At 41.9% G+C, this 21,964-nt stretch overlaps 1 protein-coding gene across 1 annotated transcript in view; it reads right to left on the reverse strand.

The window, feature by feature from the left end:
* The window catches only part of lrch2 (leucine-rich repeats and calponin homology (CH) domain containing 2), a 43,525-nt gene that overhangs the window by 12,180 nt on the left and 9,381 nt on the right, over positions 1–21,964 (reverse strand). The window contains exons 2-18 of the mRNA XM_050041064.1: positions 20,007–20,151; positions 19,612–19,738; positions 19,414–19,519; positions 17,839–17,975; positions 16,749–16,879; positions 16,540–16,627; positions 15,434–15,530; positions 15,212–15,309; positions 15,009–15,076; positions 14,032–14,136; positions 13,531–13,599; positions 11,850–11,912; positions 9,353–9,401; positions 9,054–9,194; positions 8,727–8,777; positions 8,549–8,612; positions 4,941–5,053 (exon numbers count right to left, since the gene is read on the reverse strand). Of these exons, the coding sequence (XP_049897021.1) occupies positions 4,941–5,053; positions 8,549–8,612; positions 8,727–8,777; positions 9,054–9,194; positions 9,353–9,401; positions 11,850–11,912; positions 13,531–13,599; positions 14,032–14,136; positions 15,009–15,076; positions 15,212–15,309; positions 15,434–15,530; positions 16,540–16,627; positions 16,749–16,879; positions 17,839–17,975; positions 19,414–19,519; positions 19,612–19,738; positions 20,007–20,151 (1,652 nt within the window). The remainder of the gene's footprint in view (positions 1–4,940; positions 5,054–8,548; positions 8,613–8,726; positions 8,778–9,053; positions 9,195–9,352; positions 9,402–11,849; positions 11,913–13,530; positions 13,600–14,031; positions 14,137–15,008; positions 15,077–15,211; positions 15,310–15,433; positions 15,531–16,539; positions 16,628–16,748; positions 16,880–17,838; positions 17,976–19,413; positions 19,520–19,611; positions 19,739–20,006; positions 20,152–21,964) is intronic.

Below are 21,964 nucleotides of genomic sequence, written 5' to 3' on the forward strand. Positions count from 1 at the left end.
TGCTTAGCATGGTGTTTTCTAAATGTGAATCTCTGCACTTTCCTTTGTGTAATCTGACCTCCACTGTAGTTCCATCCAGAACACTTTCCTGGGAACGCAAAGTCGTGTAATCTCTCACAAGCCATGACAATGATTTGATTGAGACAGAAAGTTCACTCAGTCACGACCTCACGTCTTGGTCAAGGTCAAGACTTTTAAGCCAACATGGACAAAAAGGCCTTGAAATGTTGAGAACACTGCCACTTGCATCTAAGAAGTTCTCCACATTGCATTATTATTAGTCAACATAGATGGTGTCCTAACTGATTGTCAGTGGCTGGTTTCCTAGTAAAGGGAACATCTGTTCTATTATGCCTGTGCATGCCTTACGTTCCTTGCCTTGCTGCTGTCAACTATTAAACAGCCTCCCACTTTGTGTTCCTGTCATTAACTCAGTGAGCTACATGCCACTGAGGTCTCTATTGGTTCTTTGGTCTTGCCAAGCACATGACGTCACATCTCTGTCCTTGTTCTTGTAGACAATCTGGGACACCCTAAATCTTATCTTCCAACTGTTTTCCGTCTCCTATCTTTGCTTACCTTTGGTTTTAAGCCAAGGACACCATGCTCTTCTACTCACACAGTTTAGGTGTGTCCAACAGTCTCTATCTTGCTGGTTAAAGTTGATTCTTCAGTATTTCTGTACAGACAACTTGCAAGCAGACACTCAGCTTCACTCATCTTTTTTTATTTTGCACAATCCAGATTAGGATGTCAACTTGCCTTCCCTTTTGTCTTCATGGTGTGATGCTTCAGATCTTAAGCTTGACTTTTTTCACAGAGATCATGAAGGTATTGGCACCAGGATATGAGACAGACCAATTAGGTTAAATCCCACTGACAATAATGTGGTTCATCCAGTTATTCTTACTCTTCCTCATCCGCATAATGGGCCTCATTCAACAGTACCTTGCTACCAGTGGCGGCTGCTGGTCTTTCAAACAGGGGAAGTTCACTTTAAGTTTACATCATAAAATCTGTCATATTGTAGCGAGGCAGTAACTTATAAAAGGAACATTTGATTTAAGCTGTTTTTCAACCACACTCATGCCACAGAACCACAGCAAAACACACCTCAAAGATTTTCAGATGGGTTTAAACACCTGAATTGTGGTGAAAATGAGCTATATCGCTTATGGAAATAAGAAACTCCGGACGACACTCGCCATTTGCATATATATCCGCATGGGACTGAGCTCGAAATGCGAATCATAAAGGGGTTCAGCCTTTCAGACAATTACTCCAAACATCATGCATACCACCGAGCGTCCTCTCCCGCCTACCGCTCCATTAGGTCCCCGGGAAGCTGAACCTCCCTGGAAGTGACAATTTTGTCGTATTTATCCAATGACTGTCTCCCTTTGCTGCATTAAAAAAACCTGCCCAGCGCTGTCTTAATAGGAATTCTTGGAGGCTCCGCGTCCACCGTGCTGACACGAGAATGTATGACAGGGAGGTCGCGTTTGAAAAACAGCTGAGGTTAGAACATCATAGTCATGATGTTAAACGCATCCTAGCGCACATTTAATGCAATGTAAATTCTTATTTTAATGTAAATTCAATAGCGCATATTTGACCATTTCTTCTATGCAATTTTAGGGGAAGTTCAGCCTCCCTTGTTGTCTCAGAGCAATCGCCCCTGCTTCCTACGTTTTTTCTTAAATTTGTTCTTAAGAAAGGACCTAAGAAAAGTAAGTCAGCTTCATGACATGTTCTTAAACCCCAGAATTGTTTCTTAAAATGATGAATTCCATTGTCTTCAAAAGTTGAAAACAGATCAATCAATCAATCAATTTTATTTATAAAGCCCAGTATCACAAATCACAATTTGCCTAAGAGGGCTTTACAGCATACGACATCCCTCTGTCCTTAGGACCCTTGCAGTGGATAAGGAAAAACTCCCAAAAAAAACCCTTTAACGGAGGTGCCAGTTGATTTTAATCAGCATAGGTTAACACTCCACTGATCCCCAATAAAGGGCATAAGGCCGCAGGGCATTCAGAAGAACAAAAACTGAGAGAATTAAGTCAAGAATGCCCATCTGAAACTCTAGAAATGGTAGAAAAAAACATCAATAGCTTCGAACTGCATGCCAAACAAAGTATTAGATTTAGTAGCCTCAGGAGTTGATATAAAATAGCACAAAAAATGCTACATGGGATGCTTAAATTACATCTTGTTGAAACAACAAGCCTGCAAATGTTCCACATTACAGTAGTACAACTGTCAGGACTGAGGACAGAGACGGGCGCCACAGCGCTCTACAAGATCTGCATGTATGTGCTTGAGAGAGAGACAGAGAGAGGGCGTACTAAGGTGAGGAGGAAGCTGGATTATGTCAAGCAATTTTCTGTAAGTTATCAGTAACTTAGTCGGAATGTTGCTCTGTCACTTTTTGTCTCGCCTGCTTCGTCTGACATTTTCTAGATGATCAATAACTAGTTATAAGATGGCATGGTTCCCATGCTTCTACATGCACTGACCTTGCATTGCCATATGCCTTGTGTGTATGTTTTCTTGAATGTTTCGGTTGCACGTTTATTGTGACTGATTGAACTGTGGTTTTATTGTTTGTACTGTTAAGCACTCTGTGTAGGCATACTATGAAGGGTGCTATATAAATAAAAGTTTACTTACTTACTTATCTGATGTGAACTAAAGGGTTAACAAGGCCTGGTGTTTATTTTAAAAGACCATAATGCTTTTCTGCGGTACAGTGGTGTTGGTGCAGAGTTTGTATGTTCTCCTTGTGTCAGCGTCAGCCTCCCACAGTCCAAAGACATACAGGTTAATTGGTGACTCTAAATTGGCCGAAGGTGTGAATGTGAGTGTGAATGGTTGTCTGTCTTATGCCTCTCGCCCAGTGTCAGCTGGGATAGGCTCCAGCCCAATTTAGAGCCACCAGTTAACCTAATGTGCATGTCTTTGGACTGTGGGAGGAAGCTGGAGAAAACCCACACTGATATGGGGAGAACATGCAAGCTTCGCACATGGGGGGCTCCCCCACCCCGGGATTTGAACCCACCAACTCGGGTTTGAACCAGGAGCCCTCTTGCTGTGAGGTGACAATGCCAACCATTGCACTACTGTGCCGCCATAAAGCCTATCATTAAGTGAACAAAAAACCTATCATTCTGCACAAACATGTCAGCGCAAAGTGTGTGTAAGAGTGCTTAGGTGTGCTCAGATTCTGTTCTTACCTAACAACGAATCCCAAACAAGAAAACATTGGTAGAACATTTGGGAAAACAGCACAAGTGGGTTTCAAGAAAAAAATTCTTCTTCAGCTGGTGAATTAGGCCAAATATCGTCTTTGTCCTTTTCTCGTAGGAAAAGATACTATACTTCTATATATAGTTTAAACTTCAACCAAGTGAGCAGTAGCTGAAGGCTGTATCCGACGGTGTTTTAAATCACTCAGTGATATTAAAGTCCGCATGGTAAAGGTATCCTGTGGATACAGAATTCCACTGATCAAAGGGTGGCAGCAATGCACCAACACATGCGGCCATCTGCCAACAAATACGCAGAAGAAGAAGACTGCCAACTAGTAAACATGAATGTAAACAATGATGGATTCAAAATACTTAAGAATGCAACTGTTTTATGGAAGGGAAATGCACTCAACATGTTTGTGATACCCAGAAGATACAAACAATGAGCTTTGGTGAGTAGTACTGATTGTGAACCTGACTTTTGTTTGTTTACAAATAAAGTGCACTTTAATAATTGCAAAGTGCCACAAATAGTGTAAAATGGAAAATACAGTCAACGGGAATTGAAGTGGTTCAAGTGGCTCATCTGTTATTAGGAACTCCAGATTAAGCATATACTTATTGACCATGTGGGTGAATGTATGAAGGATAAACACATTGGAATGTGAATTCTGCGTGTTCACACATGAGTATGAAGTCTTATACAACAGATGCGTTATGTAATTATCCTGTCACTTGTGTCAACTCACTGTCTGAAAACGGCAGCTATTCACAAAACATCTCCTCCTCTAAAAGAAGGTCACTAAGGGCCACTTTCAGACACAACGCTACAACGGCCCTGTCTTGGAAACACGTTTCCAACCAAGTAGGCATATCAACACAAAGCATGTATGGAGGCATATGTGTAGCCTATATGATGAATATAGCTTAGGCTTGTTTTTTGCTTTACAAAGACCTCCCCCTCAGTGGCTCTACAGACCTTTTGCTGTTTCTTTTCTGAGGTAAAGAGGGAATTTTTTTTTATAATTTTCTTTGTTGCTGGCAACAACAAAATGATGCTGTGCTGCTAGGAGTTCTGAAAATTCTGCCCCCGCTCCTCTGAAACTTCCTTGAACACCTAGTCTAATGTGTGCTGAACCCAGCTGCATGCGCAACTCGAATCATGCTGTGTCTGAAAGGGCCTTGGAGGAAAACCTAAACCACAAAATGACCATTTGTAAATCAATTAGTCAAGCCATGTTAACTTGAACTCATGAAGAAAACTTGTTTTTCTCGTCTGCCTCCACAGAAAATAATTAATTGATGAATTGATTGGGGACCACGTTAAGCAACAGCAAAACTTTATCAAACTCACACAACTCATGCAGTATAACCCAAGTCTTATTTATCCAGTCATTTGCTCAGCACTTCAGAAACACGCATTTTAACCAAAGCGTTACTATTTACTATTACATATCTCGTCTGGCCTGGGAACACCTCGGGGTTCCCTAGGAGGACCTGGAAAGCGTTGCTGGGGACTTGTCAGACATTAAGTGGACACACGCACTCCTCTGGTATTAGTTACCACTTATTCACTTAAAGGTATAAACACTGGAACAAAAGCAGGATCTGGCAGGCTTCAGCCTGTGAATGACTGAGTGTTTTGTGCAAAATACAAAAGCATAAACAAGCCCAGAAGCTTCTGACCTGCCGTAACAGTCCAATCTGCTCCATTTCCTCTCTCAAGTGCTCCATCTTCCTCCTCATGGTGAAACTGGGGTCTGTCGAGCTGTACTCCTGGCGGCTTCCTCTGGTGAAAGCTGAAAAAATAAATGAAGCGTGCTCAGTTCCAGATAACCCAGAATCCTAGAAATAGCTACTGTTGACATTCCTGGCAAAGCTACTTCAGGTCATAACAGATAGGCACCTTTCATTCCTGGAAAGTCTGCTGAAAAGAAAATCTCTTGTAAAGCCAAAAACCAAAACCCTTTGATAATATCCAAGAAACCTTGATATTATCTTTCTTATCTGAAAAAAGGGTGATGTCACCAAGAAATATGATTGCATCTTGCTTTTACCTCCTATAAAACAATGGTTGAGATGTGATGAATACTTCCAGCATCACCTTTTATCTTTATTTTGTAGAATATGGACGAGTGTTTCCCACAAATCTTCTCGTAAAAAGTTTTGCATCCTACACAAATCCTTGTTCCTCATTTGCTCACTTAAGTTCTAAAACCTTAGCTTCTAATAATACATGATACAAACATTTTATATAACAATGGAGACAGAACAATTAGCCAATTACAGAGGCTCAATGTGAATTCAGAAAGCACTCTAATCATGGAGGTGGCTGAGCCGGCGGCTAACAGCTAACGGTGCTAACTCCATAAACAGCTAACAGTGTTAACCAGGGAGGAAACAGAGGGTGGGCACTACGCATCTGTGGCGACACCATCCTGATATAAGCTATAACCAGAGTATAAGTGCAGTGCAAAGTGGCAGCAATGAACTACTGGTATACACACTTGCACTAACATGCACGCATGGCTGGACAGTCCACTGCAACAAACCACACAGAGGGAGCCTGATGTCATTCTGTGGTCATGAGTGGTTACTCCTCTCTGTTTTTACATAACAAATAGTGGTTTGCTGCTGTATTACTGCTCTGAATATTACATACAGAACCTTTAAAGCAATTCTGCAACAAAACAGATTAATCACGTTAAGAGAAAATGCCAAACATTTCACAGTTTCAGCCTCTTAAAAGTGAGGATCTGCAGACTTATTTAATCCAGGGTGTCTAGATAAGTAAAATTTAAGACTTTTTAAGACCTTTTTAATACCACCTTTTATGAATTTTAAGACCAAACCTGCAATGAAAATACACATTACATATACACCGATCAGCCAAAACATTAAAACCCATTTTGTTACAGTTCACTGTTCTGCTGGGAAACCTTGGATGCCCCCCCCCCCCCCCCCACAGGATAATGTACCGTAATGCAAGTACTGCTCAGGAATGACCCCAGGAATGGGACAAAGAGCTCAAGGTGTCAACTTGGCCTCTGGTCTGCACTGGTGTTTAAGTGGGTGGATTGTGTCAGGCGGCAACGGCATGAATGTCAGAGCCCAAAGCTGGTTGGACAAAACAAGCAACATGAATGTGTCACTTTGGTTCTTGTTGATTGTCATGGAGTTACTCTCTATTTTTTTTAAGTTTAACAAAACAAATAACAAATTGATTAATCGAGAAAATAATCAGCAGATGGATCCATGGTGAAGACTGTCATTAGTTGCAGCCTTGTATCAAACTTAAAGAATTAGCTGCAACTCAACCAGCTGCAAATGAGTGCACAAGTAATTGAGTACTGTGATTATGCTCACATACTTTTTATTAAATAACATTTTCAATGCAGGACTTGTAAGTGCAATGGAGTGTTTTTACAGTGTTGTATTGATACTTTTACTTTAGTCAAGTGTTGTTTCTACAGATAGCTATAATCAGCAACAATAAAAACACATTTCCATGACTTTTTTGGGCACTGAAACAAGATTTACTCATGCACCCAAATAAAGCGTGTCAGGAAGAGACATGAATCCTGTTGCACCTTGTCCTTGACTGCTAATGCACCGATAAAGAACAGATCAACAGTTCCTCAGAAACCTTCCCCACTTCCAGAGAAGGGATGCCGGGACTCCACCTAAAAAAAAAAACTTGGCTTCAGCTATGAGCCTTGGGTTAAAATGGATCACTGCCTCTCTGTTTATGCAAACTTCATTTTGATTTTTTTAGATTAGTGGAGGCTAACTGGACCTAACAAAGACTCATTCAGTTCGTCCCATTGATTTGAAGGTATCCTTAGTAAAAGAGACTCAATGACAGCAAATGAATGAGGTAGATTTTACATAAATATGTTTTGCTTTTTACTAATTTTACACTTTTACTTAGTTACTTTTAGATATATAAGAAACTCTCTCACAGACGAGGCAGCTAAGACCTTTTTGCATGCTATGATTTTGTCCTACTTCTCATATTGTATAACTTGCTGGTCCCAAACAAATCGTACAACTCTTATGCCACTTGTATCACTCTACAAGCAAGCGCTGAAAACATTTGATAAGAAAACGCTAATGTATCATCACTGTAACATACTCGCTAAACATAACATGATGAACTTTGAGAACTTCGTGATGTATTCCGATCTACTGCTGGTTTTTAAAATTGTCCATGGCACTGCACCTCGCCCACTTAAAAAATTCTTTCAGCTCACCTCGGAGCAATCAAACAGAGCCACAAGATCTGGCAAGTTGCTGTTACAGTAAATGTGTTGGTTGTGACTATGTGTGGCCGTGCTGATGTTGTACTGTGAGGGGACAGCAATTAACATTGACTGTCTGTTAACTTATTTTGTTTGTTTATTTGTTGTTGTTTTTTGTTATTTGTTATCTTATGTGGGGACCGCAGATGGAAACTAGCTGTCAGCTAAATCTGGTGTTATGCATCTCTTCTTGTGATTCGAGATTAATGTTTATAACACATGGTCCCTGTTAAATAAAATTTGGGGGAAAAAAACAAAACAAACAAAAAAAAAAACTTAAAGCCTGAGCATGGAGCTTTTGTCTCCCCCCTCTGGCAGTGAGAGTAATAACACAAACACTGTCGACGCATGCTTATGACGTATGCATACAGGTGAGCTTGCCACATCTTCCCGTAGGAGCCCATAGGAGCACTCCCTTCAAGTCTTTTTTGACTTTAGTCTATCTTCTGGATACAAAGTTTTTTATTTGAACCATCTAACACACATTTTCCGCAACAGTTTTCGCCATACTCCCAGCTGCTGCTCCATTGTTGTGTTCTCCTCCTCCCTCCTGCCCCCTTTAGCTCCGGCTGGTTCATGTGAAATGAGATATTTCCTGTGTGCCAGCATGGAAAAGTCGCCACAGACACCACAACTCCAGTATACTACAGAACAGAAGATGCTTTCCCTGACAGTGATAGACTTAATCAGCATTGCGTAAACTTGTTTCGCAGGGGCTTGCATGTAGCAGACAGTCATTAATATGTTAAAGTCCCGCACTCCAGCTTCAAGTGTCTCTTCAGAAGAGGACATAGGGCATGGACTTCATGTCACGCTAGACGTGAACTTCCTCACGCACATGGAGAGGTGATATCCTACATTCCCATTGCATATTTAAAAGACAATAACCCTGTAGGGGACTATTTTTAAACTTCAGCTCCGTGATTACTACTGCAGTGAAAAGGAAAAACATGGAGCCAAACAGTTGACAGTGTCATTCAACAACCACATTACCTGATCTGGGCTTGAGTCCAAACACTGTCAGAGTGGTGCTAAACTCGGCATTGCGCAAGCCCTCCTGCAGACACAACATTCATGAAACCAGAATGAGGCATTGTCTTAGCACTGAAAGATGTTTTGAAATACTATGATGTTTAGATGTTTATTCACACAGGAAGTTTCTTAAACTCACCTCACAGTCATCGTTCCCACTGGAGCTTTTCCGAGCACTCTGACACTTATACTGTCAGGAAAGGAAAGACATGTTCTTTTTACGATTTCACACTAATTACTTTGCTAACCTCTATTTGTGTTCTCTGGTTGAATGGGTGTCTGACTATGGATGCAAACTTGAGGAGACTTGTGTTGTTGACTGTCTGTTTCGTAGACATCGTGCTGATGTACTCATTATAAAAGAATGACTTACGATCATCCTACATTCTTTCACTGTGTTATTTTTAATCAAAGTAACCATAAATTATACTGCTGCGGTTATGGGGAGGCGTGCGCACGCTCATACCTTCAGATAATCTTTTCTCAGGTACTTGTTCCGCCTGCGATCTTCATTCTGATTGAGGACTGGTGGGACTTCGGGCCACTTTGGCTCTGAGTCTGACTGATCTGTCTTCAGGCTGCCATCAAAGGAGCAGGAGGAAGAAGGCTGCAAGCAAGCACATCAAAAAAAAAATCATCCTCTTCATCCGTCCAGAGAGAAAACATCATATGAGGAATGGGAGACGCGAGCATAAACAAAGAAACTGATAGACTCGGGACATTTTGACTCATGGTATGTTTGCTTTGAAGAAAAGGAGTTTGTACCTGTCCACTCAGCACCGATGCTCCACTACTTCCTTCATCCAGAGAAGCACTAGGATAAAGACACGAGTAGCATCAGATGACTTTAAAGAAACTATGGACCTAAGTATCTCTCTCTTGTAAACATTTTTGAGATTTGTTTCCAAGTGATTCTTGCATGAGGCTCAATGTCCTCAAGTCTGATTAGAATCAGAAATTAAACACTACAGAGCTGCCCTGCGATTAACCTGAACATGCAGGATATTATCTGGGTAATATCTGAATATTAGCGTCCACGCTGGTTGCAAGCCCTGGCATTGGAAGGTAAAGACCAGTAAAGCCAGTGGCTGATCCAGTGGATTGCAAGGTTAGAGGCATAAGTTGCTGCCTGGATCATTATCCGCACCAAATCATCCAAACACATCACCCCTGTCCTCATCAAATTACACTGGCTCCCTGTTGAGTACCAGATTGTCTACAAAAACCGTCTGTTCACCTTCAAAGTCCTGCACAACCTAGCCCCCACCTATCTCTCTGACCTTCTCCAGGAGTACACCCCCTCCTACTCCCTTCACTCTTCCTCTGCTGGTCTCCTAACCATTCCCACCTCACGCCTCAACACCACGGGTGCCAGGGCTTTCAGCTGCACTGCCCCGAGGCTCTGAAACTCCCTACCTCCACACACTGGAAAGTCTGACAGCAAAACATTCTTCAAATACCATCTCAAAACCCACCCTACAGTCTAATTGATTTTATCACAGCAACAATATCTGTTTGCCCAACTCATGTATCTTGCCCTGTATGTTATTTTATGCTCTGTTTTAAATACACAGGATGGGATGTTAAGATCCAGAGTGCTGGGGACCCTGCATGGCAGGGGCGTCCTTCTCCCTGAGCCGAGCTTGCGCATGACCACATACTAAGTTCAGGACTAGGTGTTACAATCCTTGCATATACCTCGAGACAGTGTTGTGAGACAGATGGTGACATTTCGGGGTTGGGTGGTTGAAGGAGCTAACGATTTCAATGGGGTCGTCAGGTGTAAGGTGCTGTAAAGTGACCTTGGGTGTTTTGAAAGGCGCCTTTTTAAATAAAATGTATTATTATTGTATTATTCATTCGACCAAGAAGGTAACTCATGCCTCAGAAGCTAAATAAATAATTGACTTCTAATTTCCCACTGCCGGTTATTCAGTCACCAGCAGCAACTTATCATTGGCCAGATCAGTAGCTGGCTTTGGCAACGATATAGTTTTTGCAGACTTCTCAAAAGACTTAATTTTGAACCTTACCCTGTGCCATACTTTCAGTCATTTATGAAGCAAAATGACAGACACTACTGGTTTTATCACTTATAATGTGAGTATCTGTTGTTATCTCTGCTTTATACTATTCTGAATGTTAGAGCTTTGAGTTTTGGACTATTGGACGGATGAAAACCTTAGCTCCTTGAAATTGTGATGGCCGTTATTACTGTATTTTTCAGGAATTTATAGACAACAGGAAAGATCATTTATTGGAAAAAAGTGAAATATTTGCCTCCGAATTTGATGTTTTACTTTGTTTTTCTCTCTTTTTCATAAAACCAGTCAGAAAAAATATATAATTCCTCCAGAGGCACAAGTTTCTGATCAAACAGCACAGGTAAATGACATCATGTGACAATCAAAGCAGATATATTGCTTCTGAGGCTGTATTCACAAAACTTCCTTGTACTAAGAGTTGTTCCCTGTGACAAAGGGACAATCGATGAAAACTAGCTTTTTAAGCTAATTCAAGTGCATTTACATGTGTGTTTTTTTTGTACACAATGTTTATTAATGTGCATTGTCCCTTTCAAATAAACTAAACTGAAACTGAAACAAAATTCTGAGAAAATTATCAAAATAAAAGTAAAAGTTATTCACAGAGCATCTTAACCCCTCAGGTATTTTAAAAAGCTCAAGAGTTTCTTAAACAGACTAGAAAATGGTGGAAAGACAAAGAGGTAGAAGAAATATTCTCCAAACACTGGATGACAGTGAGTCAGTGGAACGCTACAGATCAGATCATGCAGGGATTAATGTTCTCATCAATGTTCTCATGCTCTATAATGCCAGACATGTGATCACACTAAGATAGTCGCAACTGGGAAAATACAACAGTCTCAACTGTCTCAACCATCCATCAGCAGAGGGATCACACTACTACAACTCTTTCACAATCACAGTTCATTTCCACTGGATATCGACACCTTGCAGGCTCACAAAGTCATGACAAGACAACCACTTACATCCGTTAAAACAATGTGTCATACCAAGCAAAAAGGTCAGTGACACTTCCTCACTAGGGTAAAAGTTTCTGTGCCTTCCTTGCTAAGAATAACTCTGATAATTAAAAAAAAATCCCTCCTTACTAGAAAATTTTAGGCTATGGAGCGCTGTGAAACCCCTGGTCATCTTTACCACACGCCCTCTACAAGGGCCCTGTTGTAAATGTGTGCTTGTCCTCAGCAGGACTGAACATGTGGTACAGTGCATACCTGCGAGTCGTCTGAGGCGGTGGCCTCGGCTTGCTGCCGGAGCTTCCAGAGTGACTCAAGAATCTGCAAAAAAGAGACAGGTGCAACTGTGACAATGGTGATGACTCACGTTACATGACAGGCATGGATTGCCATGCGTCACTCGGGATGCTATGTTTACAAATACAAAACTGTGCAACAATTGGGCTGAGTCAAATTCAATGGAAATGTTGCCAGTTGAGAAACAATGGGGAATTGTCTGCACAACAGATGGGACAGTAAGTAAGAGCGTCTGTTTAAGGGTTGTTTCATTGCTCATATGTTGCTAGGGCGACAGCTTTGGTCCCTGCAACTTCCTGTCAGCTACCAATGAAAGTAAAATAGAAGGAAAGGTCATATGTCAGTAAGGAGGACCCAGACTTTGATGTCACTGGGGTGAGCACTGCAAATCACACTAGAACCCATAAAATCTTTGTTGTTTCACCTTCAAATGAAAAAAAAACACACACATTACATCCGTCAACTGCATCGCAGCCTCTGCTGGACAGAGACATGATCTGTCTGGAGACCAATAAAAAATGAAGAAGAAATGCACACATTTTGATAAAAAAAAAAAAAAATCTGTCAGTGTCAGGGTTTGAATGTGATGTGCTTCCTGTTTTATTTTGAAAGTCTGTTATTTGCCTCCCCATGTCCTGTCAAGTTTTCCACCGCCCTGATCGTCTGATTGCTTCCACCTGTGTCTCATTATCTCCCCTGTCAGAGGGTATATAAGTCTGTGTCTTCCCTTTGTTCTCTGCTAGATTGTCTTGGCCTTCGTGAGAGCTTTCTAGTGTTCTCCTTAGTGTGTATTCCTCATGAGATTGACCTTTTTCGTATTAAAACCAGTGAGTTTTTGCCTGTTGATTTGGTTACCTCTACCTGTGCTGACTGCCTTTTGTGTACTAACCCTGACTGTATTAAAAACCCTGAACTTTGGATTTCATCTCAGTCTGCATTTGTGAGTCCACCATTGTGTCTGATAGTGTGTTTTTTAATCTGGTGGAAGGATTTTTCAGTCAAACTTGAAACAACAAAGATATATTGAGATTTACTGCACCGCCCCGTTGACTCTGACTGACCTGACACAGTCAGACAGACAGTCTGGCTCCTCGAACACGATCACTGTCATGATGACCGCTCCTTCTTTATAGTTTCCTTGTCAGCGAGTGCATTAACAAACATTCCAACAGGTAAAATACACTTAGACCCATTTAAAAAGTTTATTTTGTCAAGTTTTAAACAGCCTATCGATGAGTCTTCATTTTAACAACAGCACTGATTTAAGTTCGAAGTTTGCATAAACTAGCCTCACAGGTAAAGAGAGCTAAATCCATTTCTATGACAAGAATATTTTCATGAATTCAAGCATAGAAACAGCTGAAATTCCTCATACTGTGTCAGTGTGATTGAAACGACCACTGGTTATCAACTGTGTGACAAACAATAACTTTATCTATATGCCATCTATGAAAACCAGTTACAAAGTGCTTTGCAAAGACATAAAAACAAGAGAAATGACCACATGAATAATAAATAAAAGTAGAATTTTAAGAGAGTTGAGAGAAGAAACAGATCAGCCGTGGGGTCATGACTCCAAAGACTTGGCCTCCTCTAGTTTTTAGCCTTGACCTGTAAATGCTGTTAAAGAAAGTTCATCTACCTGTGTGCTCGGCCGGTCACTCTCCGTCGGTGAATAAGACTCTCTGCTCTGCAAATTAAGGACCGTCGTCTAGAAGCCGTACATCAAATGTGCAGCGGTTGAGTTGAGGGAGAAAGCAGGGAACAATAGATAGTCAAGAAGGGAAAAGAGTGCACAGAGAGTGAGTGAAGTAATGCTGGTGACAGTTTGATTTGGGGGGGTTAGGGTGGTAAAATGGTGATGATGGAGCCATATTTGGGGATGTCAGGCAGAACATCTGTTTGGTTATTGAGGAACAGGAGCACAGATGTGATGAGAGGATAAGATAAGAGAGGATTTCACGGGTTGTACGATTAAACAACAATCTCTCCTGAGAGGAGTGAGGAGGAAGTAACAGAAGAAAGAGGTACGTTTTCGCAGTGCAGCAGAACGGAGATCAAAACTAATGGCAGCGCAGAGTGATTTGGTTAGAGTGGGATGGCTTTTTGTGACGTCACTACAAGAAAAGCGAGAGCCACACACCTATTCTGCTGCTCCTGCTGCAGAAGCTGGACAGCAATCTTCCTCAGATCCAGCACTTCTTTCAGCTCATCGTCCTCTTCCTCGACCAGCTGCTCCTTGTCAGAGCTGGGGAAAAGTTCAGAATCAGAGTTACTATTGTCACAAAACCCCATAACCCTATTTGACTCCCTCGTTTAAACATTTGGCAGCAACATAATCACTCAGAAAGCCTCAATACAGCTGTCAAAACACTAAAGCCTCACTGACAGAGCCACGAGTGTTGGGTAAATTCTGTAATATAAACTAACCTTTTTAATCACGTGATATTTGTTTCTTGTTGAGGTGAAATAAATCACGTCCGCACATCGCTGTCTAACTTTTTGCATTGTAAACCTCCCAAAATATTTGCAGATGTTTTAAACTGGCACAACCCACAAAGAGAGTATTCATAAAAGCTGCTGGCGGATTTTGTAGTGTTTACATACAAGGTCCACACCTGTCCATCAAACCGATTAGTTAGTGTCACAGCGGAGTAGTATTCAAGCTGAGGCACGCGTTGTATATTTGCAGCTGCTGATGAAAGGAGCTAACTGCTTGCATCAGGGGTGCGCCATCTAGCTGACGGATCGAGCGCTCAGCTACTCTAACTACTGATCAGTGCTTCAGGATTATGTGTTTTCAGCCTGCGTCTCCTGATTTGTAGAAAACCTTTGCTCATATATCTACAAACACCTTTTTTTTGCTTTTTAGTGCTGCAATATTTTCACAGAGACATCATTCAAGAGCTGCATGCTCTTTGTTTTTAATTATTCAGCCTTATGACAGCCTGTCAACTCGTGACTCATTATTGAAAAAGCTGCCATCAGGAAACTCCTCTCTTCCATTGAACTCCTTGTGCAGTTATTGTAATCATGAGCTCCATGCATTGTGAAATGAATAAGACAAAACATGTTTGCTCAAGCATCAGTGTTCAAAGATGTGGTGAATTACGACCTCACCCTGACTCCTCTTTCCAGCCGTCTTTATCTTTGCTTTGGTGAGACATGTTAAGAACTTTCTCCAGTTCCTGAAACACACACAAACACAAAAGCATAATGTCAGGAACCAGCAGCCTGTAACTGATTTTATCTCCTGGGGAACTCGTTCTGATTTCCTTTACGTTTGAAATGATCCGTTTTGATAAACAGATACATACACGTACCTTTATACAAGACACATGACTGCTCTGCTGCCCGTCACACTCTGACAGAGCAGGATCCTCGTCCGGGTTGGGGTCTATAAAGTCATAGAGATCCTGATCTGATAGAGGGAGGAAGCATCCGCGTTCATCAAATACACTGTCACATTTTAGGCACTTCATTCAACCACCCCGTGTCTCTGTTATTGCTTTCAAAGGGAATATGTGATACTTATTTTCGGTAACCTTTGCAAGAATCCATTTTGGAGAGGAGCGACAGGGCATCAGCACGGGCTGTCTCTGAAACCTGAGAGTGCAGGCTGACAGTGTCGTCGTCTGAAGGCTGCAGGAGAAGAAGCAAAGGAGAGTGGATTATTTGTGTACAAGTACTCCTCATTTCTAGTGCAGTATTTTAGTATTCCTTTTTAACGAATGTGACTGGATGAAGTCTCTAATGTTATTCTGCTTTCACAAGATTGACGATCAGGGTTCACACACATTTTCACACACATCGCAAACTTGAGCTACAACACGTCGACAGCTACAGAAAATACATTTGATGCTATGTGACCTTAGGTGGAAGCTCATCCACTGAGATTACTTTTCCAAAACTTTCAACGACTTTCACTAATTCCATAACTTTTCCAGTGACTGTTAAATTCCAAGTCTATGACATATGTTGGCTTCTAATGCAACACTCTGACTCAGCAGCAGGAGCAGCAGGGTGGTTTCTAGTGTCGGGGGCAAAGGTGGTCACTACACATGTTTCGAAGTTTGTGACTTCCCACAACAACCTTTCCTGTCATGACTCAGCTGTTCTCCATCTGTCTACCAGTCACCCTCGGAGAACTTCCCACCTCAGCAAGTCACCCCTGATCACCTACCCACCCGAGCTGCACACCCGCCTCCCATTAGCCAGTCTACCTGGTCCAAAGCTTTTAGTTCTTGCCAGATATTCTGCTGCCAAGTTGCCATCATTATTTGACTTTTGTCTGCTCTGCCCACCATTTTTGTTATGATCCTCTGCCAGTTTTTTACCACTGCCTGCTGCTTTGGCCTCTCACGATTTGTTTGTTGTACCCGTCTACTTTTCTACTGCCTAGTAAGGACTGTTTTATCCTCTGCTGCTTCGTCTGGAGGGTCTGCTTGTGAGTGCTAATGCCTCAGCGAGGGTTTTTCCGTTTGTTAGATTTATATGCAACCATCTGGCTAGCAGCAGTGAATCAGAAACAAAATTCCACAAGGTACTTTTACATTTTTGGATCTTGAAATGTTGAATTTAAGTAGTACAACATGATAACATGTTCATCATGCATTGGCAATCAGCTGAGCTCAAGTGTTTGAACTCTGACCTCAGTTGTAGACAGCCTCTTGTCACCATTGTCACTACCGATTCCAGAGTCAGGCCCGTGGTTCTTACTGGGATAAAAATCTTCCATGCTGGAAATGTGCAAAAAAAACCAAACTGCTCATTAGGGCTGTATTTTGAAACAGGTAACTACTGTACATGCAAATAATATGTTAAAGGAAGATATAACAGTGACAATAAATGTGTCAGTACCTATCTGTAAGTGGCTGTGGAAGGCAACGCTTGCCGAGGGAGGGGAGGTCCAGGGTGTCCGGCTTCTTGTCCATCCTGCACGCCTGGATGTTCAGGTACTTGAATATGTGCACTTTGCCCTTGAGACAAATCTGAAACATAAAAAAGCACACCAGGGGATCTTGTTATTCCTCTATTTTTTGCCTCCTCGTTTCCTCCCTCCTCCCAGCGACCCACAAATCTTAGATCTTAGCACACCACATTGAAGGATGTCTCAATTCCCAAAATGCATCTTGAGGAGAGAGGAGGCTTGCCGGAAGAGCAGTAAGTGAGGAGGCACAGGTGTATCCTTTGTAGAAGTCCTTTCTGGACCCGAGATGTATAAAAGAGGTGTCACACACAGCTGATGGCGCAGCTGTGCCACATGTCATGTTTAATTGACGTCACTTAAAAATGGCAGCTCCAAAGAATGGATGTCTCATTTTGTTAAGTGCCTTGTGTCTCTTTCTTGCCTCCTCTGCTCACATCTCAGTTAGGAGGGCTTAAGACACGAGGAGAGGAGGTGAGGAAAGGAATCACAGGCGTACAAGCTGAGAAATGACAAGATAGGAAGGTGTCTCTAGAGTAGTGGTTCCCAACTGGTGGGTCGTGGGTCCATTCTGAAAGGGCCGCAAGTGAAGTTTGTAGAAGACACACTTTATTTTGAAGTACAGTGAATTTCTGGGAATTTCCTGCTGTAGACTGGGTGACTAACAGACAGCTACTTGAAAGAGATAGCAAACTAACTGGATGACATGGCCAAACACAAGTATGACGCTAAACATATCAAACTGTGTGGACCTTGAACTAATGACTAAGGAGAAATCTGGACCCTGTGGCTGAACCAGTTGGGAACCACTGCTCAAGAGTCAGAGGTGTTGTAGCCACAAGAGGGAGAACTTTGTTGATTCATCCACTAGATGGTGCAACTGTACCAGGTTCATTAGAATGAGAGCGACATGTCAGCCTGTCAACTCAGAAAACCCTTAAAAAACATTCATGCTGCATGTCATGTGTACACTCAACACCTGTATGATGTGAACAAACAGAATCATGACATGAATGCACCCACCTGTGCTGGTGGAGACTGCATAGGATTGTTATCTAGGATGATGTGCTGCAACTGCCTGAGTTTCCTGTAAGCTGGAGGAATCTCTGTGATCTTATTGCAGGAGAAGTCAAGTCGGATGAGAGGCAGGTCAGCCAACTCTGCAAGTACAGACCAGAGAACAGCGTATGTTGAATGTGATGCACTGCGAGTTGGATGCTTTGTTATGCTACGGCAACACCCTAAAAACTAAGTCCCCAATGGTCTTATCTCTTGTACATCATAAAGGAGTGCCCTGTTGATTTAGTATTCACTGTTAAATTAATCAACACTTTAGATTTTTGTCCCTAGTATGAGTCAAACTCCAAAAATCACTACCTACCTTACCTTGTAAACACCCACATCTTCTAAACTGGTGGCAGCTTGTGGTGCTCAAAGCGCTAAAAAAATACATTTGACAAACTCAACAGCAACGTCATGGTAGTTGCTCCAGATAATCCGTAGAAATAGTTGTCAGCAGTTTCATGTAGGAACTATTTTCCAAATTTAACAAACCCCACCCACCAACAGTATCACTGCGCAAAGGTAAGGCGCATCTACTCATGGACGAGAGGCTCGTGCTTGTGACAGCGGGAGATGTAAACGTTAATGGTGTCCTCCTCAGCTGAGCTAGCAGTAGATGCACGCTTCCTTCTGTGTGGTGATACAGTTGACGGGTGTAGTTCAGTAAGCTCCTACATGAAACTGCTCACAACAAGGTCTGTGGGTTATCTAGAGTGACCGGGTCATGATTTCTGCAAAGAGTGCCATCTAGCCATATAGCACTACAGGTAAGAGGAAGAATCGATATTCTTGATTTGGGTGTGAACTGTCCTTTCAACGGTGTGATGGTGTTATTTTTTTTTTCATTTAATTCACTCTAATTCAAATGCATACAGACTATGGAAAGGTATCCACAACTGCCTTTATGTCTGCTTCATAACAGTCCAGCCTGGGTGAATTCATATGACCTAAACACACTTAACCACCAAAGTTGCTCTTAATTATTGCAACCCTTATCACTTTCACCTTCTAACTTATAAATAAAAAAATATACAATATAAACTATTATTTATGATATAAACAGCACGTTACTCCACAACCTCTGCCTTTGGCTGGTCCCCTGTTGGATTATATCAAACCTGTTGCAAGAAATCTTGGAGTCTGGTTTGATCAGTTCTTTTGAAAGTAGTTTTCATGTCTTGTCTGTTTTAAATATTGTAACTGTTTTGAAAAGTACTTTATAAATAAGATCATTACCATTGTTATTAATATCAGAGGCTGCATGATTTGTTGCATTACATTTAAGGATTGTTAAAACATGTCTAGACTCCAGGAATCCTTCACCTCTGTTGTACGACTATTTATCATTCATCAAGGGCATTTTGGCTGCACAGACTGTAACATGACAGCCAACACAAAACAAGCAGTAGAGGTGTCAGTCTTGGCTGTGAGAGGACTGGTGCTCTTGCCAAAAGTGTCAACCTAAATAAATGATGGGATATCGCTAAAGAACACAGGGAGATGAAACATGGATAGCATCACGTGTGATGGACTGACCCTCAGGCAGCATGTGAAGACAGTTCTTCCTGATGTTGAGTTCTCGTAAGGCATGAAGCCTCCCCACCTGAGCTGGCAGCACCTGGATCTCATTACAGCTCACGTCCTGCAAGGGGAGACAAAGTGTAGGGAATGGGATCGCTCTGGGCCGCACAGTGTACACAAGTCTATACGCACTGACACACACACACTGCTCACCAGTTCCATCAACTCTTTGGCCTTGCCGATCTCCTCGGGGATGGACACAAGCTTGTTGTTGCTCACGAGCAGAACTTTGAGGGGGAGGCTGAACAAGTATTTTGGCAAAACTGACAGGAGATTTCGGCTGTAGGGAGACAGATAAAAGATTGACCTACTTTAAAACAGTATACAGAGGCATGTAACAGTGAGTGTCTGGTCACTGGGAATTGAGTTTCAGCAAAAGAGGAAGTGCTTCTCTTTCATGAAAGCGTTTTTGTCCTGTTTGTGCACTGAAAAGGGAACAAGCACTTCTTGAGAGATATAAAACCAAACACACACACATTCACTTTTGTTGAACGTATATAACGAGACACAGGAAGCAAAGTGAAAGTAAAGTGTTGGCAGTGACCCACCTGATGTCTAGATAAGTCAGCATCTGCAGATTGATAATGGCTTCTGGGATGCACTTGATGCAGTTGTGGTAGAGGTTTAGCGACTCGAGGGGGGCGAAGAGACACACTTCAGGGGGGATTTCTGTGAGGCGATTCTTGGACAAGTCTGCAAGGCAAAGGAACAGGAGCTGATGAGATACACATGTGACATACATATTCTAATCTTGTCAAGCCCTGGCACCGTCCATTATGTTTGCTTCCAGCATGAGGCTTGAAAGACCAATCAATACTTGACAAAGTGGCGGGCAGCGGGCCTCCTCATTGAGTACTAGTCTAAGATTACACCAGAGTCCTGGGCCTTGAGGGGTGGAGTGCTACTGGCAGTGTAATATCTTGGAATTTCCAATATCGATCTCACTGGGAGTGGCACAGTAATGGCTTTAGATTTGTATGAATGGGCGAAAAGTGTCAGGACTCACTCCAGATGTTTTCTTTTTGTTGACAGATCAGTTGCAAGCAGCAGAAGATAACCACCAACTGGTTATTAAAAAAAATCTGTACAGAAGCATGGTAGGTTTTGTATGCAACTGGAACCTTTTGAATAATTTATCAAGAAAAATATTAAGCTCTTTAATAGGATTTATCTCTCTAGGCTTGGTCATTAGGAGCCACTTTTTAATGGTGCATAATATCTCGCCTGAGCTATAAAACTGCACTTAACTGAAATATGTATTTTTACACACATGGAATACATCAGATATATCGACATCGATTTAACATATGTGCAGTGTAATGTGATAATCCAAGTGTTGTGGTGCTATGTTGCAGAAAGAGACCAGTCTTTTCATATGCTAACAATTTTGAGGCAGTGGTGCACTACGCTAAATGCTAATGTTAGCATTGCAACATACTCATGACAATGCTAACGTGCTACTGCAGGGGTACTTAACATGCTCTACCTGAGCCAGTTTATAAACAAACACTTATCATTTTTACTGCTATATATAATAAATGAACTGCCTGTTTTCAACCTTTGGATGTTTGCTGACCTTACTCAGCTCTGCCAAGAGGTAAATCCAGTCGCACCAGCCTCACACAGGTCTACAGGGGCGTATAAAGGACTTGGCTCAGGCCTCTGTCAAGGGGTCTGGGGGGCCCTTTTCTGATACCTTTTTCTTAAATAAAACAAGCTCTATTTTGATGCTGTTTATGCACTCCGACACCTTCTTTACATTCAAAGTACAAAAACATTTCCCAGTTCATTTCCATTGTAAATTAGAAAATGGTTGACAGGCAAAAAGGCACCCTGTCCTGCAAGTGACAGTGAGGCTCATAGATACGTCTATGGTGAGGCTGAAGCGACCAGAGCAGAGAGTGCGAAGTTAAACATAGCAGTGCAGTGTGTGCACAGTTTAGCCTGTCTGTCAGTGAATAAATGCTACAACTCCTCGACACCAGCACCTCTTTCAGTGGCACTGTTCAAGACACAAGCCAAGTTCCTGTGTCTTGCTCTCCACCTGCTGATTTAAGTGAGGAGGTTTAGCCCTGAAGTTTGCAGTCAAAGTTAGCCTCTCACTAAAACCTGACCAGACTCACTTAAGGTGGACCAGCTATGGAGAAACATCCAGCTGCTGAGTCTCTCCTGAGTTACTGTGACAATTATTGATCCCACCTCAAAATCTATTTTGCTGTTATATGTACTGCAACTGCTATTTAGTGTTCTTTTATTAAGCTCGGGCCCTAGTTGTAGTTGGGTTAGGTTTTATTTATATTATTATTGTGTGAATCTGTAAAATGTGTCTTGGATTTATTGTATAATATATTGTTTAATTTCACATACAAATTATTTGAAATAAAAAAGTTCTTTAACCCTTTGAAACCTGGAGCAACATCACTTTTCTTAGGCTGCTTTCAGATGCCTTTCGTGAGTATTTTAACCTTTGAACCCTGAGCAAATTGGTGCAATGTCTTTCAAAAAC

The sequence above is a fragment of the Epinephelus moara genome, chromosome 3 (assembly GCF_006386435.1).
Source record: "Epinephelus moara isolate mb chromosome 3, YSFRI_EMoa_1.0, whole genome shotgun sequence".
Lineage (NCBI taxonomy): Eukaryota > Metazoa > Chordata > Actinopteri > Perciformes > Serranidae > Epinephelus > Epinephelus moara.